The 18,804-nt window shown below is 37.5% G+C and overlaps 3 protein-coding genes across 5 annotated transcripts; 1 reads left to right on the forward strand and 2 right to left on the reverse strand.

Annotated features, from left to right (window-relative positions):
* Window positions 1-273: 273 nt before the first annotated feature.
* LOC138307510 (uncharacterized) lies at window positions 274-18,400 on the reverse strand. 2 transcript variants are annotated; one of them, XM_069248297.1, is made up of 2 exons: window positions 18,278-18,400; window positions 274-4,028 (listed from the first exon to the last, which is right to left on the reverse strand). In XM_069248297.1, exon 2 carries the CDS (start codon window positions 3,895-3,897, stop codon window positions 586-588), a length of 3,312 nt encoding a protein of 1,103 aa, XP_069104398.1. In that variant the 5' UTR covers window positions 3,898-4,028; window positions 18,278-18,400; the 3' UTR covers window positions 274-585. The 2 variants fall into 2 exon arrangements, 1 of the variants encoding a protein (XP_069104398.1); XR_011205997.1 differs by lacking the exon at window positions 274-4,028 and adding an exon at window positions 16,083-17,896.
* Window positions 4,371-6,379, forward strand: LOC138307518 (transcriptional regulator QRICH1-like). Of its 2 annotated transcripts, XM_069248309.1 has the most exons (3): window positions 4,371-5,750; window positions 6,029-6,141; window positions 6,314-6,379. In XM_069248309.1, the coding sequence occupies exon 1, from the start codon at window positions 4,545-4,547 to the stop codon at window positions 5,706-5,708; it is 1,164 nt and encodes a 387-aa protein (XP_069104410.1). In that variant the 5' UTR covers window positions 4,371-4,544; the 3' UTR covers window positions 5,709-5,750; window positions 6,029-6,141; window positions 6,314-6,379. The 2 variants fall into 2 exon arrangements, with proteins under 2 accessions (XP_069104410.1, XP_069104409.1); XM_069248308.1 differs by having other exon boundaries at window positions 4,371-6,141.
* On the reverse strand, window positions 9,105-11,134 carry LOC138307515 (slit homolog 3 protein-like). Its single transcript, XM_069248304.1, has one exon. It carries the CDS (start codon window positions 11,023-11,025, stop codon window positions 9,499-9,501), a length of 1,527 nt encoding a protein of 508 aa, XP_069104405.1. The 5' UTR covers window positions 11,026-11,134; the 3' UTR covers window positions 9,105-9,498.
* Window positions 18,401-18,804: the final 404 nt, after the last annotated feature.

The following is an 18,804-nucleotide window of genomic DNA, read 5'->3' on the forward strand; positions in this document are numbered from 1 at the left end:
CATTATCTTCTCAAAACCCCTTTAGCTGGTCATGTTTTTCCTGACTGTAGCAATAAATGGCACTATATTGACAAATGCACAATTAATTGCCATCAGAAGAAAACGACATGGTTCGCTTGCTTGGCATGCATGTGTGAGTAAATAATAACAGATTCCAGTGAATACTGAATACAATGAACAGTTCACGATTTACACACTTTAATTAAAAAAACCCATAATATTTAGATATTATCAATAATACAGTGTATCTCCTAAATCATGTTACACTTCTTAATTATAAAATGTATGAATATTTAACGAACACAGCCATTAGGAATGCAAAGACATGAAATATTAAGTTTTCTTTTATGAAAAAGAGAGGGTTTTGTGGTGATGCTAAAACGCCAAGGAATTTTCAATAACAATTATCTGGATTATATTAATATCCACTATTAAATTACATCTTTCAAGTTGAAGTTGCTTAAACATAGAAAATACTTGTTTTAAATGATGCTTTAGCCACACATATATAGATAAGATTTTCAGATATATTGGTATCTTGAATAGAACTTCTATCTAAGCTTGTCACTAATCATACACACCCAGTCAAATAGAGGTATCTAACTGTGTAGACTCATAGTAACGCTTTACTTCAGTGTTAGAGTAAGTAGTTAGCGATATATCTCCCTCGTTGTAGTTTTCATATTCTGTATTAATTTGCCCTGAAAGGTTGGGTACACTTCTGCTCTGATTGGAAACACTTTGACGTCTTTTATGTACGATGTGGATTCCAAGACCTACACATGTTGCAGTGATCAGAAGAACGGAAAGAGCAACAATTATTCCGATGTAGATATAATGTGGAGTTTCTACTTCCTCTTGTACAGAAGATTGACCTGTTGTAACATTTTGCACCACTGGACGAGTTCTTGTTCGATCTACAACCAAGCATCTTGTGATGTTACTAATCCAGGTTTTATCAGACAATGTTACACACACAACATCCCCTACTTCATCAGCATAGTCCAAAAGTGTTGAGTTACCGCCTTTTACTGATGAAAATTTGGCTACTTTCCGACAGTCCCTAAAAACGTCAACCTCCGCATTGGATTGCGGTGTGGTGTGCACCGGAGCTAACGAAAGGTCCCATGTGATGCTTTGATCTTCGCTTTTCACTACTAATCCTGTCCCACAAGCTTGAATGTTCTCTTTTGAAGAATATACGCTTGTATTTGTAACACAAAGTGGGTCAACGAGACAAGTAGTCATGTTGCCCTCGAGCGCAGACGGATACTTACACTGGATTTGGTCTGTAGTGATTGTGTAGTTCCTCAACCACGCAACAGAGCAGGAACAGAGCAAAGGGTTGCCATGGAAATGGAACACAGACAAAGACGGCCACAAGGACGAACTGCCATCTGGGATAGTCAAGATGTTGTTTCCAACAAGATTTAATGTTTGCAATCGCGATAGACTTTTTATACTGTCAGGGAATGTTGTTAGACGATTAAAACTCAAATCTAGTTCTTTTAAATTAGGAAGTCCAATAAAAGCGCTTCGCGAAATAGTTGAGATTTTGTTACTACCCATGTTAAGGTAACGGAGGGTAGACGAGTTTGCAATTGGTTGTGGTATCTCGGTGAAAAGATTATGACTGACATTTAACATTTCAACTTTGTCAATCACACACGTTTCATTTCTTGGTAGGGCTAGGAAGAAATTCTTGGAAAAATCAAGATAAAGAATTATTTCCCCGAGGCAGTTACTATCTGAGAGAATAGCACAACTGGGGAATTCTGACATACGGTTCTGGGTTACGTTTACCACTACCAACGCCTGCCCTGTAAAATCAGGTACTGAGCAATTATATAGATGTGAAATCTCGGTTATTCTATTTCTGCTAAAATCAAAGACAAATTTTACTGACGGCTTATTATAATACCATAGGCCGTCCTGGTGTAAGGAACCATGCAAATTCAATACATCTGTGAGCAATTCTATTTCATTGTCGAATGAAAGAAGAGAAAATGTGAATGCCAATAAATGTAGATAATATTGATTATCAGCTACTATTATTCGTAATGGCGTGACATGTTTTAACGCATTATTGCTAATGTCGACAAAACTATTCATATGGTTCCCGTAAAAACAATGCATATAGTGATTGGAATAACATTCTTCGAAAAGAGATAATTCAATGGGAGGCAGTCGATGTAGATTATTAAAGGACATATTCAAATACAACAGATTTCGGCGATTGCTTAAAAGAGTCTGGACACTTGAAAAGTTCAGGTTGTTCTCAGCCAAGTCTAGATTTATCAGTTGCGTCATTTCGTCCCAAATGAAAAAATCATCCAGAAAATTGATGTCGTTTCCCTTCAAAGACAATGTCCACAATGACATATTAAATGAACATTTAGGTAAGGCCACTAATTTATTCCTGTCGAGATTTACATATATATTGTAATAGGTTTGCAGGTGACACAGGAATTCAAGGGGAACACAATTGTCTGCCAGATCCAAAGTGCCTTCGACAGCAAAGAGAGCATTTACTGGGATGGAAGATTGATAACACATAAAGGTCGTGTTTCTTAAGATAATATCATAAAATGAATGCGGATTATAAAGAGACACATCAAATGAATCCCGTTTATAAAGAGACATGAGCAATGCCATTACACTTTCTGTAGAAAACGGATTATGGGATCCGTTTAAAACTCTAAAGGATGGTAAGAATTGAGGTACTTTTTCTAACACATTGAAAGATATGTCAATTAACCGAAAATAGCTATTCCTACTAGGACGGAGGATCATTGTATGTAGTTTATTGTGATGAATAGAAAACGTACATACGTGACAATGACTCATGATGATATATACATTGGTCAGTAGATTAAATGACAAATCAAGATGAAAGCCATGCATAAATTGTGTTCCTGCAGCAAGTAAAAGTTCAGTAACCTTTGTTATCCGATTATGCTGAAAATACAGGCCCTGAAATGTCTGATGGTAACTGAATACTGTTTCTATCTCAGTAACCATGTTGTATGATATATCAAATGTGTTAAGGCTTTCTATACTGGATATTACATTATCATCGATGCGGTCTATTTGGTTGTGTGACAAGTTGAGATTTTGTACGCGTTGTAAGTTCTCTAAAGCCAACCAAATAGTAGTGGTCAGTTGGTTCTGTGATAGGTCGATTACCAGAAGGTGTTCACCTGATGTTATAAATGACCTCGGATGGATATAAACAAGCCTATTTTCACTGGCGTCAAGAATTTGCAACGTTGAAAACTGTTGGAGTTCATTCTTGTTGATACTACTTAGATTATTGCCGCTTATATTGAAAGTTTTCAGCAGATTCTCGTTGTGGATATCTGTGGACACGGCATGGTTTACTACACTTATTTGGTTGTACGATACATCCAAAGTTTCTAAGAAATTTGGTAAACTGTGTTCGGGAATACAGTTGATAAAGTTTTTACTTAAAGTCAGTTCCTTCAGACGGTACAGAGTATTGACTGAGCATGCAGGGAAATGAGTCAGCATGTTGTCATCGAGGTTAAGAATCGTCAATTCGTCTCTGATGTTGGTAAATACATCACAGGACAGATGTTGCAGTCCTATGTTTTGCAGTTGTAACCGTTCCATGAAAGGTATTCCAGATAACAAGCTTTTGTGCAAATGTCTCATCACCCACTTGCCATAGAATGCCAGTGATTTAAAAGTCTGGTTGTACTCTGGAAAACTAGGCATGGTATTGGTTTGGTCCTGGTAACATGCAAGCATATCACCTAAGTGAATGTATGTGCCATTGTATGTGATGTGTGTGTATGGCTCAATCACGCATGTCGTCTCTACTGATGGCATTGTCCATGCACAGAGAATCACAGTGAAAAGAATTGTGTATTCCATGTTTACAATCAGGACAGCGCGATCATATGTTAAACTATTGCTACATGGTTCAGTGTGGTATTTTGTTCCAATTAAAGATCACAGTAGTGAAATGCTCCATCCATAACGTTGTTTTGTGAAATCAAAAGACCCTGAAACAGCACAATTAAAACACATCAGATAAATAATAAAGGATCCATATGATATATGAGAACTCATATTATTTTGCTATCAACGTCCTATTAACAGCCTGGGTCTTGTAAGGACGGCCTCCTGTATGTGGTGTGTTGCGGGAATGAAGTATACAAGAAGACACGACACAAGTATACCCATATTTCACTTTTTGAATTACACGTTATGTGGTGAAATGATAGGGGCAATCTGATCGTTGTGTCATGAAATCGTCCAACAGGTGATTCAACCAGTATGATTACTTTCCTTTATATATGTTTTATACAGATATTATATAAAGATCACAGTGTAAAGCAGATTTATAAATATTTCTACCACAATGTGTCGATTTATTCAACTCTCAGGCCATTGGTTATATGTACACACCGTTGATTATATATATTGATATTCCACTAGTGGAATATAACCTTCCGGCGTTTTGATTGGTGGAGAAATTGACCTTTGACCGGTACTACTTTTTCTACCCCACGTGATCAATGTTTACGTCGTCTGCTTTCAACGTCAACATCATGGCTGCGATGGACGAAGATTTGGTCAATATTGGCGACAGAGTGAAGCTATGTGACGGGGAAAGGGGAGTAATCAAGTCTATTTCAAAGGCAGACACTAATTATGGTTTCGACCGATTTGAAATTCAGTTTGATTCAGGCAAAATAGCAACTGAAGCCCGGTATCGGTTCGACGTCATACCGTCATGCCCAGGTCGCGACGTTACAATATCACAAACTAACGTTAGATCTGTCACGATATCGGAAACCATTCAGAGTACATTAACACCCCCAGTTGATAAGCCCCATGATCCATATTTGTCAGACAAAGATTCATTAGAAGATTTTGATGTTGACAGATTCATTGCTTCAGAGGTCAACAAAAACACTAAGAAAAAAACTGATTTAGATATGAAAAAAGTACGAGATTTTTTTCAGTGTGTTCTCAAGGAAAACAGGCCATTAGAATCGATTCCGCCAGTTCAGCTGAACAAGTTACTTTGTATCTTTTTTATGAATGTTAGAAACAATCATGGAAAGGAATATGAACCTGCTACCATTAGAAACATGGCATGTAGCATTGATCGGTATTTGAAATCGAAAGATTACGGCAAACAACTAACAACAAGTGTAGAGTTTTCTAAGGTAATGGAGGTTATCAAATCTAAGCAAAAAAAGCTAAAACGAGAGGGAAAGGGAAATTTAGAAAAGAGGGCTGATGCTGTTTCAGACAAAGACATAGATAAATTGTATGACGTAGGTCAACTTGGTTCACACAACCCTGACAGTTTGTTAAGAACAGTTTGGTTTCTAAATACTGTGCATTTTGGCATGCGAGGTGTTACTGAACACAGGGATATGTGTTGGGGGGATATTAAGCTATGTAAAGATTCAGAGAATAATGAGTACATTGAATTTCGTGAACGGCAAACTAAAACAAGGCCTGGATCAAATCCTAAGAATGTAAGGGCCGTCCCCCGCGCGCCTCGGCTACCCCTAAAACCCCATCACGCCGCCCTGTCGCCACTTATAAGGTCTACCAATCTCGCCGTCCGCCAACATACTGCCATGATGATGCACCCTATTATATCGCCACTAATACAAACATGGACAAATCTAGCAGGTGGTTTAAGTGCCAGCCTGTCGGCGTAAATAAACTGGGAAGATTCATGACTACAATGGCAGAAAATGCAGGTAATATTTTATGAATTCATCCTAAACTTCCATTATAATAAACAGCTGCTGTCAACAAAGTAACAAAAACTAAGCCCCGCCCCTTTCAGATTGTACACAGGCTATACAATGTATTACAGTGTGTACTGAAACAGTACACGATGTCATGTTGCATTTCAAAATTTCACACAACAGGTCAAGGTCGATTGTCCTGGTTATTTGCACTTTAATACTAAATGATTACTGAATTATGACCCGTGATACAGGATTTTTCAATATTTGCAATAAAAATGTTTTAGGCTTGACGAGCAAAACAGGGGGAAATGGAAAGCGCCTCACGAACCATAGCGCAAGAAAGTATCTTGTACAGAAGTTGAATGATAACGGGTTGCCTCCCAATCAGATTATGCAGGTATTAATAAATATTCTTGTACGTTAAAAATAATAACAAAATGTATGTTTTTAATGCAGACTTACCTTTATTTAAGAAAATACATCCCATCACAAATATTTCGGTACAGTAGGGCTACTGTAACTTTTTTACGAATCACTTGCATATTTTTGCATTTTTTTTATCCTTTCAGATTTCCGGACACAAGAACATCCAGAGTATTAACAACTATTCGACAATAAACTCAAACCAACATAGGGACGATCTCAAGAACATTGTCGAACCTGACGTCATGTATTGTTTAACTATAATAATGTGCACTGGAATGCAAGCCAAAAATATCACTGTATTAATGACTTCATTGTCGTGTAAACAATACCTGCCTGTTTATGAAGACCATGTATTTGCCATACACGATGATATTACCGATGGTTATCTGTCCATAATTAAATAATATTTAAGGAAACCACAGGCGGGTACCTACATTGTCAAACGAATAATTAGTATCGACATATTTTGGCATTTGCATAAAGTGAGTCATCTCGGGGCAAAGTCACAGGGTTCATATATATATAATTTCTTAAGAAATTTAACTTATTATAACATCTTCAATTAATTCATTATCACGCCGGAATGAAGGACTGCTAATAAAGTTCAAAGGGCGACATTAACCTTCAGTTCAATTCACAAGGATTTACTTTATTCAAAGTAATTTAAAGTCACACGGATTGACTTTGTTCAAGGTTAGGAACATTTTACCAACATGATATTTTGATACACGACTTCTTCCTAAGATCGTAGAGGTGTGGTTATAATATATCACACAATAAGTATGATAGTTGTAAACACAGGTCAAGAGTTAATGTTCCAGTTAAAGGACAATTAAAACTGGAAATTCAGTCTGTTTAATATGGACACATTTACTGACAGCAGAAAGGAACATTATATTGTTTCTTCCAATGTACACCATTCTGTTACCATCGGATCAAGTACTCATTTCTCTGCCTGTTATGTATGTGTATTTTGTGAGACTGTGGTAAACATTTCCAGTAAATCTATGTGAGAGCAGGAAAATATCTTCAGGTCAATTTGACCTGACCTGAAAAAATTCTTGTTCTGTTTTTCAACCGTAGTGAATGTATGTACCATTGTATGCGATGTGTGTGTATGGCTCAATCACGCATGTCGTCTCTACTGCTGGCATTGTCCATGCACAGAGAATCACAGTGAAAATAATTATATATTCCATGTTTATGATATCCAACACACAATCAGGACAGCGCGATCATATGTTAAACTGTTGTTACTTGGTTCAGTGTCGAATTGTGTTCCAATTCAAGATCACAGTAATGAAATTCTCCATCTATAACGTTGTTATGTTAAATCTAAAGACAGCACAATTAAAAAACATCAGATACATATTAAAGGGTAAATATAATATTATAGGAGAACACATATTTCTTTGTTTGATTAAGTAACATCCTATTAACAGCCTGGGTCATGTAAGGACGGCCTCGTGTATGCGGTGTGTTGCGGGTATGAAGTATATAAGAAGACACAACACAAGTATACCCATATTTCACTTTTAGAATAACACAAATTACAAAATTCTTGTTCTGTTTTTCAACACAATAAATTGTATCAGAATTCCAATGTCCTTATTGCATATTGGAACTAATCGAAAAACAGAAAAACATTAAATCTCTCATATGGGCATTTCAGATTTTGACAAAAAAGTTGGTAATCTCTTTGTCTCAGTAATTTCCAGTGATCATTCTCACACTCCATAATTACGCATACGCGTATAATTCTCTATATCCCTAGTTGGGATGAAGGACTACTGTTGCTTGTTTGTTCACGAAAGGGAACTTGACCATTATTTAAATTTATCTAGGTCAACTAGAAAAATCTTAACTTGACAAACTTCTGCCTATGGTATGTTTGATGATCACCAGGTAGCAGGTGAGCGATATCAATTCGGATCATATACTTGGTATATTTGATACTAGACTGATGTGGCATTAATAGCTGCAGGGTGCGAACTGTACTTCTGTCACCACTAGCAATTATGTTGGGATTGGCTAAAATATCTTCCAACGAATGGAATGGTAGGCTAGCAATGTTTTTTTTTTCATTTCATATTTTTTTGATAGATAGTACTTGCCTTAAAAAGTCCACATATACAGGGTGTCCCAAAAACATGTCCCAACTTTGACAGGTAATAACTTTTGCAATACTAAACTTTTTATGAAAATTCAAAATGATTTGGAAAGCAGGAGAAACCAAATTTAACTTAATTGGGTAGAAATGTAAATAAAACATCATTTTGTGTTATGACGTCATAATAGAAATGATGACATCATCGATGATGTCACATTTTGGTGACTTTCTAGCACCATGAAGATTCAGGCTGAAGATATTGAACTCTACAATGCGGTTCCCCTACTTTTAATTAGTAAATGAAATGTTATGAAAATGTCACCCAGGTATGCAGTCCATCTCCAGGAAGTAGATTTACAGAATTGTGAGGTGGTGAGGAATTTCAGGGACAGAATTCATCATGTTGCGCCCATTTGTTAAATGAAAGTTATTGATTTTCTAAAATAAAATCAATATAAGTATTAACAAAAAGATATTTGTCCGGGTTGTTATATATCGTTGTACAGAGCAGAATACTACCTTCTCAATAGTATATAGATCAAATTCCTCCGTCTGTCAAATCTGTTTTTATAAAGCGTCAAACTCGGAACATGTTTTTTGGGACACCCTGTACTTGCCATTTGTATGCACCTGTTCATTATCTTCTCAAAACCCCTTTAGCTGGTCATGTTTTTCCTGACTGTAGCAATGAATGGCACTATATTGACAAATGCACAATTAATTGCCATCAGAAGAAAACGACATGGTTCGCTTGCTTGACATGCATGTGTGAGTAAATAATAACACATTCCAGTGAATACTGAATACAATGAACAGTTCACGATTTACACACTTTAATTAAAAAAACATAATATTTATATATTATCAATAATACAGTGTATCTCCTAAATCATGTAACACTTCTTAATTATAAAATGTATGAATAATTAACGAACACAGCAATTAGGAATGCAAAGACATGAAATATTAAGTTTTCTTTTATGAAAAAGAGAGGGTTTTGTGGTGATGCTAAAACGCCAACGAATTATCAATAACAATTATCTGGATTATATTAATATCCACTATTAAATTACAACTTTCAAGTTGAAGTTGCTTAAACATAGAAAATACTTGTTTTAAATGATGCTTTAGCCACACATATATAGATAAGATTTTCAGATATATTGGTATCTTGAATAGAACTTCTATCTAATCTTGTCACCAAACATACACACCCAGTCACATAGAGGTATCTAATTGTGTAGACTCATAGTAACGCTTTACTTCGGTGTTAGAGTAAGTAGTTAGCGATATATCTCCCTCGTTGTAGTTTTCATATTCTGTATTAATTTGCCCTGAAAGGTTGGGTACACTTCTGCTCTGATTGGAAACACTTTGACGTCTTTTATGTACGATGTGGATTCCAAGACCTACACATGTTGCAGTGATTAGAAGAACGGAAAGAGCAACAATTATGCCGATGTAGATATAATGTGGGGTTTCTACTTCCTTTTGTACAGAATGTTGGCCTATTGTAACATTTTGTACCACTGGCCGAGTTCTTGTTCGATCCAGAACCAAGCATCTTGTGATGTTACTAATCCAGGTTTTATCAGACAATGTTACACACACAACATCCCCTACTTCATCAGCATAGTCCAAAAGTGTTGAGTTATCGCCTTTTACTGATGAAAATTTAGCTACTTTCCGACAGTCCCTGAAAACGTCAACCTCCGCATTGGATTGCGGTGTGGTGTGCACCGGAGCTAACGAAAGGTCCCATGTGATGCTTTGATCTTCGCTTTTCACTACTAATCCTGTCCCACAAGCTTGAATATTCTCCTTTGAAGAATATACGCTTGTATTTGTAACACAAAGTGGGTCAACGAGACAAGTAGTCATGTTGCCCTCGAGCGCAGACGGATACTTACACTGGATTTGGTCTGTAGTGATTGTGTAGTTCCTCAACCACGCAACAGAGCAGGAACAGAGCAAAGGGTTGCCATGGAAATGGAACACAGACAAAGACGGCCACAAGGACGAACTGCCATCTGGGATAGTCAAGATGTTGTTTCCAACAAGATTTAATGTTTGCAATCGCGAAAGACTTTTTATACTGTCAGGGAATGTTGTTAGACTATTAAAACTCAAATCTAGTTCTTTTAAATTAGGAAGTCCAATAAAAGCGCTTCGCGAAATAGTGGAGATTTTGTTACTACCCATGTTAAGGTAACGGAGGGTAGACAAGTTTGCAATTGGTTGTGGTATCTCGGTGAAACGGTTATGACTGACATTTAACATTTCAACTTTGTCAATCACACACGTTTCATTTCTTGGTAGGGCTAGGAATAAATTCTTGGAAAAATCAAGATAAAGAATTATTTCCCCGAGGCAGTTACTATCTGAGAGAATAGCACAACTGGGGAATTCTGACATACGGTTCTGGGTTACGTTTACCACTACCAACGCCTGCTCTGTAAAATAAGGTACTGAGCAATTATATAGATGTGAAATCTCGGTTATTCTATTTCTGCTAAAATCAAAGACAAATTTTACTGGCGGCATATTATAATACCATAAGCCGTCCTGGTTTAAGGAACCATGCAAATCCAATACATCTGTTAGCAATTCTATTTCATTGTCTGATGAAAGAAGAGAAAATGTGAATGTCAATAACTGTAGAGTATATCGATTATCAGCTACTATTATTCGTAATGGCGTGACATGTTTTAACGCATTATTGCAAATGTCGACAAAACTATTCATATGGTTATGTTGAAACCATTGAATATGGAAAACGTAAAAAGTTTTGAAAAGAGATAATTCAATGGGAGGCAGTCGATGTAGATTATTAAAGGATATATTCAAATACAATATTTTTGTTTGTTTGTTTGTTAGAGTTTTACGGCCCATCGACAACTAAGGTCATTTAGGGCCAAACTACAAGTCATGCATTAATATCAGGATAAAAGTTCAGGGTAAGAAAAATCAAGTAAGGACTAAAACACAGATTGTAAACGTTAATTTGATAAAAAAAGGTTTGCATGGGATAAAATAAATTTGGCTAAAACACATGAGAAAACTCATGCACAATGTTGATGAAACGATGAAATGTTGAGTTGATACGATGTATGATGAGAAAACGTTCATATTTTGCTTAAAATACCGATCTCTTTGAGATAATTAAAAATACGATTATGTCTCACGGCATGAAACAAAGTGTACATGTCGGAGACATCGTAGTATTTATCTCGTATGTGTTTAAAATCAATACAATGCAATAAAATATGCTCCACTGTGAGAGGAGAATCACATGCATGGCATGTTGGAGGATCCTCCCCTCTCAATAGATAGGAATGTGTAAAATATGTGTGTCCAGTTCGGAGCCGAGAGAGAACAACTTCCTCTCTGCGGTCTCTCCGACTGGACAGTTTAGGATTAAGTGTAGGTTGAATTTTAAACAGTTTATTGTTTGTTTCGGTAGACCACCTTTGTTGCCAATGGTGTTTGATGGCTGACTGAATTGAAGGTTTGATGTCGGTGTATGGTAGTTTCAAATCTGTTTGTGCTAGGCGAAGAGCAGTCTTAGCTGCTTTATCAGCCTGTTCATTCCCCTTTATACCCACATGACTGGGAATCCAGAGATAAGTAATTTGAGTTTTAGAAGATAATCGAAATGTTCGGATTAAAAGATTTTGGATTAGAGTATTTCTAGGACTTCTTGATTTCAAAGCCTGAAGAACCGAAAGAGAGTCTGAACAGATGATTGCCTTTTCAATGCGGTGTTCTTCGATATGGTCAAGCGCCAGACCGATAGCACATGCTTCCGCATAGAAAATGGAGGCAATATCCGGGAGTCGGATAGAGGAGCAGTGATTAGATGTATAGCACGCTGCCGCAACTTTATCACCATCTTTTGATCCGTCAGTGTAGATCTGAACATGGTCAGGGAAAGCCCTAATGCACTCCCGAAAGGAGGATTTGTGTTCTTCGGGTAATGCACTGGATTTTGCCCTCTCATGTAGAGATAAATTGATATCAGGTGTTTGAATGAGCCATGGTGGTACATCCGATATGGTGTACTCGTCAATGGTGTCGAAAGTTATATTAAGTTCCAGCAAAAATTTTGAAATTCTGATGCCAAATGTTGGTATGAGCTTTTGATTTTGTGTAAATATTTCTTGATGTTGTGAATTGAATACAAGGTTAAATGCAGTATTATTGGGGTTGAATTTCAGTTGAGCAGCATACTGTAATGATAATTTCTTTCGTCGATCGTCTAGAGATGGCTCATTAGCTTCCACATGGAGACTCTTCACAGGTGTTGTTCGAAAAGCTCCAAGTGCGAGACGCAGTCCCTGATTCTGTATAGGGTCAAGCATCTGTAGATAGGAGCTGCGAGCCGATCCATAGACAATAGATCCGTAGTCAAGTTTTGATCTAATAAGTGCCCGATAGATACGTAGAAGCATTTCACGGTCTGCACCCCAATCAGAATGGGAAAGAACTCGTAGAATGTTCAGCGCCTTCGAGCACTTATCCTTCAGATGTTTGATATGTGGAACAAAGGACAGTTTCGAATCAAATATTAGTCCAAGAAATTTAGTTTGTTCAACTACTGGAATTTTAATTCCATTGAGTGTGAGGTCAGGATCATTGTGTGGTTTTCGTTTTTGACAGAAGTGCATACAGACAGTTTTTGATCTTGAAAATCTAAAGCCATTTTCGTCAGCCCAATTTTGTAATTTGCCTAAACATTGTTGTAGTTGCCGTTCTATAGTGTGCATGTTTTTTTTATCTGTAACAGATCAAGAAATCATCCACAAATAGAGACCCTTCCGTAGATTGGCCAAGACATTTGGTTATGCTGTTAATTTTTAGTCCAAAAAGTGTGACGGACAAGATACCACCCTGAGGGACGCCCATCTCCTGTGTTTCTGTTTCTGAATAAGTTGAACCCGTTCGAACTTTGAAATGCCTGTCAGATATAAAATTTGATATAAACTTAGGCAAATTACCACGTATAGAGATATCATGGAGATCGTTCATGATTCCATATTGCCAAGTTGTGTCGTATGCCTTTTCAAGGTCAAAGAATACGGCCACAAGATGTTCTTTCTTGGCAAATGCTTCTCGTATAAATGTTTCTAGTCTAACTAAGTGGTCTACCGTTCCCCTGCGGTTTCTAAAGCCGCTTTGCAAAGGACTTTAAAATATTGTTTGATTCCAGGAACCAAACTAATCTGGTATTTATCATACGTTCTAGAGTTTTACAAATACAACTCGTCAATGGAATAGGACGATAGTTATTGGCATCGGTAGCATCTTTCCCGGGCTTCGGAAGGGGTATAATAGTAGATTCCTTCCAAGACTCGGGAATTTTGCCAGAAGAGTAAACTTGATTAAATATAGTTAAAAGACATTTTAGTGAAGAGTCTGGTAATTGTTTTAAAAACATATATGGAATTTCGTCTGGTCCAGCTGCCGAGTCCTTTGATTTCTCAAGGGACTCGAGCAATTCTGGTAACTCGAAAGGCCTATTGTAACTTTCACTATTGGAGGATTTAAAATTAAGTCGTCTCTTTTCCTTTTCCTTTTTAAATTTTTGAAATCTTTTGGAATGATTTTTGATGGATGAATTTTTAGCAAAATTTTTGGCAAAGGCATCAGCTATTTCGGATTTTGAAGAAAATATTTTATTGTTGTTAATGAGGTGGGAGGATGGTGTTGCTTTTCTTTTCCCACTGATTTTACCAATCATTTCCCAAACTTTCTTCGAAGATGTATTGGAATTAATTTTTGAGACGTACTCTTTCCAAGTACTTTTCTTGTCGGATTTGATAGACCTTCGAGCTTTTGCTCTCCAAATTTTAAAATTGTTATAGTTTGAGACGGTTGGCGAAGCCAAGTACCGCCTCAGAGCGGAATTTCTACCAAATCTATTGATAAATGAATCATTTGAGAGACGAAACTTTGTAGGTTTTGGCACGGATTTTGGTATGGTTTTTGTAGCGATAGAAGTGAGCGCTTCTGTGAAAATTTTAATGGGGTCATCGAGGTTCAAAAATTTATCCTCAATGAGCTCCTCTGCGCACAAATTTTTAAATTGAACCCAGTCCGCCTTATGTAGATTCCAACGAGGAATAGGCTCCTCAAGTTTTGGTGACCCTATGTTTTTAAGTATAATTGGAAAGTGATCGCTCCCACAGAGATCATCGTTGACCATCCAATCATAATCCAGAAGAATTGATGGATGGCACAACGATAGATCAATGTGGGTAAGCGAGCCAGAGGCAGGGTGTAAATATGTTGGGGCATTGGTGTTATAAAGACATAAGCTGTTTTTATTAATAAAATCTTCGATACGTCTACCTCTATCGTCAGTGCCTGGGGAGCCCCAGAGGCTATTATGACCGTTAAAGTCACCCATGATAATATATATGGCACTGGTAGTTGTGATACGATGTTACTCAGTTCATCACAACTAAATGGAGTATTTGGAGGTAAATATATAGAACAGACTGTTATTTTTCGGTGAAGAGTTGCGCTTACAGCAACAGCTTGTAAGGTGGTATTTAGCTGAATGTGTCTGTGAGGAACGTTTTTATGCACCGCCACCGCCACACCACCTGATGGGCGGCCACCTGTTGTTGGAGTTTTGGTGTATAGTGTAAATTGTCGGAGATTGATGGTGTCTTTCAGCATTATTTCTTGAAGGCAGAATATGGATGGGTTTTTTTGTTTGTATAAGATGTTTTAATTCTTCTATGTTCGCTTTAAATCCGCGTATGTTCCATTGTATGATAGTGTTTGTCTCTATGTTGATCCTTGAGGATACTTTGTCGGACCGACAGGACTGCTCGAAGCAGGTTGTTTGGTGGCGATAAATGTATTGTCACCAAACTCGCTGTCGTCCGATAGAACATCATAGATGTTCCGTCCAAGGATAGGGTCATCTGATCCCTTACTGGGTTTGTTGTTTAGTGCAGGGAGCCTCGCCAGCTTTACCTTGGTGGTTTTTGTCTGGCGTTGCTCCTGCGGTGGTGTATTTGCTGGACGCTTTGCTTTATCAGGGAGTTTTTTAACGTCAATAGACGGTGAAGATGTAGCACGTCTATGACGAGCGGCGGTAACTTTTTTTCTGATGTTCGGTGTTTGAATTTGGTGTTGTGTAAGTCCTGGAGACGCCGGTGGGATTGGCGTTTTAGCTCCAGGTGGCCCAGCAGGTGGTTTTTGTTGTGGTTTAGATGGACCCGACTTGAACCTGTTCGGGTCCCCAATGATTACTTTACAGGCCTTAGCATCAGCCATATCTGGGACATCATTGTCCCAGTTAGGCTTGTCAACCAAGGCCTGGACCGACGCATGTTTGACGGTGACACTGTCAACAGGCGTTTTTGCGCAGGTGATCTGAGCATAGGTTGCCACATTCAGGTCTGATCGCTCGACTATCCTCCTAGCCTCGGGGAAAGAGACACCTTGGGTATATTTGACCCGTAATATCTCCCTCTCCCGAGTCCAGGCAGGACAGGTGCGAGCAGACGCAGCATGGTCACCCCCGCAATTGACGCAGTGACGGTTGACAATGTCACATTCGTCTTTTTCGTCGTGACCTTCACGGCCACAGTACTGACATACCATTTTCCGTCTACAATTGCTCTCAGGATGGCCGTACCTCTGGCAGTTACGGCACCTCAATGGATTAGGGATGTAGACAGTGACATTGTAACGTTGGTATCCAACAGTTACGCTCTGTGGTAATGTTGGTGTAGCGAATGTTAAGATAAAAGTGTGTGTTGGGACCAAGCTCCCACTTTTTCAAATACAATAGATTTCGGCGATTGCTTAAAAGAGTCTGTACACTTGAAAAGTTCAGGTTGTTCTCAGCCACGTCTAATTTTATCAGTTTCGACATTTTGTCTCAAATGAAAAATTCATCCACAAAATTGATGTTGTTTCCCTTCAGAGACAAAAAAAATGCGCTTGATAACTACTACTAAAATTAAATGAACATTTAGGTAAGGTCAATATTTTATTCCTGTCCAGATTTAAATATGCATTTAAATTACCTGAAAAGATTTGCAGATGACACAGGAATTCAGAAGGAACACAATTGTCTGCCAGATCCAAAGTGTCTCTGATATCAAAGAGTTCATTGTCTGGGATGGAAGATTGATAACACATAAAGGTCGTGTTTCTCAAGATGTTATTATACGAAAAGAATGGTGGTTTTGTAAAATTTAAGTTGATCAATTCCATTACACTTTCTGTAGAAAACGGATTATGAGATCCGTTAAAAAAAATACAGTTTGGTATGATTTGAGGTACTTTTTCGAACAAATTGAAAGATATGTCAATTAACCAAAAATAGCTATTCCTACTAGGAAGAAGGAGCATTGTACGTAGTTTATTGTGATGAATAGAAAATGTACATCGGACGCAAAGATCCATAGTGAGATATATACACTGGTCAGTAGATTATAAATGACAAATCAAGATGAAAGCCATGCATCAATAGTGTTCCTGCAGAAAGTATACGTTCATTAACCTTTGTTATCCGATTATGCTGAAAATACAGGCCCTGAAATGTCTGATGGTAACTGAATACTGTTTTTATCTCAGCAACCATGTTGTATGATATATCAAATGTGTTAAGGCTCTCTATACTGGATATTACATTATCATCGATGCGGTCTATTTGGTTGTGTGACAAGTTGAGATTTTGTACGCGTTGTAAATTCTCTAAAGCCAACCAAATAGTACTGGTCAGTTGGTTCTGTGATAGGTCGATGACCAGAAGGTGTTCACCTGGTGTTATAAATGACCTCGGATGGATATAAACAAGCCTATTTTCACTGGCGTCAAGAATTTGCAACGTTGAAAACTGTTGGAGTTCATTCTTGTTGATACTACTTAGATTATTGCCGCTTATATTGAAAGTTTTCAGCAGATTCTCGTTGTGGATGTATGTGGACATGGCATGGTATTACTACACTTATTTGGTTGTACGAGACATCCAAAATTTCTAAGAAATTTGGTAAAGTGTGCTCGGGAATACAGTTGATAAAGTTTTTACTTAAAGTCAGTTCCTTCAGGCGGTACAGAGTATTGACTGAGCATGCAGGGAAATGAGTCAGCATGTTGTCATCGAGGTTAAGAATCGTCAATTCGTCTCTGATGTTGGTAAATACATCACAGGACAGATGTTGCAGTCCTATGTTCTGCAGTTGTAACCGTTCCATGAAAGGTATTCCAGATAACAAGCTTTTGTGCAAATGTCTCATCACCCACTTGCCATAGAATGCCAGTAATTTAATAGTCTGGTTGTACTCTGGAAAACTAGGCATGATATTGGTTTGGTCCTGGTAACATGCGAGCATATCACCTAAGTGAATATATGTACCATAGGATGTGATGCGTGTGTATGGCTCAATCACGCATGTCGTCTCTACTGCTGGCATTGCCCATATACAGAGAATCACAGTGAAAAGAATTGTATATTCCATGTTCACAATCAGGACAGCGCGATCATATGTTAAACTGTTGCTACATGGTTCAGTGTGGTATTTTGTTTCAATTAAAGGTCACAGTAGTGAACTGCTCCATCCATAACGCTGTTTTGTGAAATCGAAAGACCCTGTAACAGCACAATTAAAACACATCAGATAAATAATAAAGGATCCATATGATATATGAGAAGTCATATTATTTTGCTATCAACGTCCTATTAACAGCATAAGGACGGCCTCCCTGTATGCGGTATGTTGCGGGTATGAAGTATACAAGAAGACACGACACAAGTATACCTATATTTCACTTTTTGAATTACACATTATGTGGTGAAATGATAGGGGCAATCTAATCGTTGTGTCATGAAATCGTCAAAAAGGTGAATCAACCAATATGATTACATGTACTTTCCTTTATATATGATTTTTATATAGATTATATTATATAAAGATCACAGTGTAAAGCAGATTTATAAATATATAATCAAACAAATATTGTTCATACTTACTCTTTAAAACGTCAATTATCATAGATCCGTAGTATAATTTTCAGTATGTCTGTATCCTCTGTTTAAAGTTACTTGGTATTATGCTGTTAAAGCCGGCAAGATATTGAGTGATTTTTATCTATATAGCAACCTGACGTCAGTGTATTAATTAACTATAATAATGTACACTGGAATGCAAGCCTGAATTATCACTGTTAATGACCTCATTGTCGTGAAAACAATACCTGCCTGTTTATGAAGACCATGGATTTGTCATAAACCATGATATTACCGATGGTTATCTGTCCATAATTAAGTCGGCAGTGTTTAAGGAAACCAACAGCGGGTACATACTTTGTCAAACGAATAATTAAGTATCGACATATTTTGGCATTTGCGTCAAAGTCACAGGGTTTATATATATATAATTTCTTATGAAATTTAACTTCTAAATATAAAATCTTCAATTTGTTCATTTATCAGGCGGGAATGGAAGGCTGGCAATTAAGTTCAAAGTGCGAGATTGAACTTCAATTAAGTTCACACGG

The sequence above is a fragment of the Argopecten irradians genome, chromosome 14 (genome assembly GCF_041381155.1).
Source record: "Argopecten irradians isolate NY chromosome 14, Ai_NY, whole genome shotgun sequence".
Classification (NCBI taxonomy): Eukaryota; Metazoa; Mollusca; class Bivalvia; order Pectinida; family Pectinidae; genus Argopecten; species Argopecten irradians.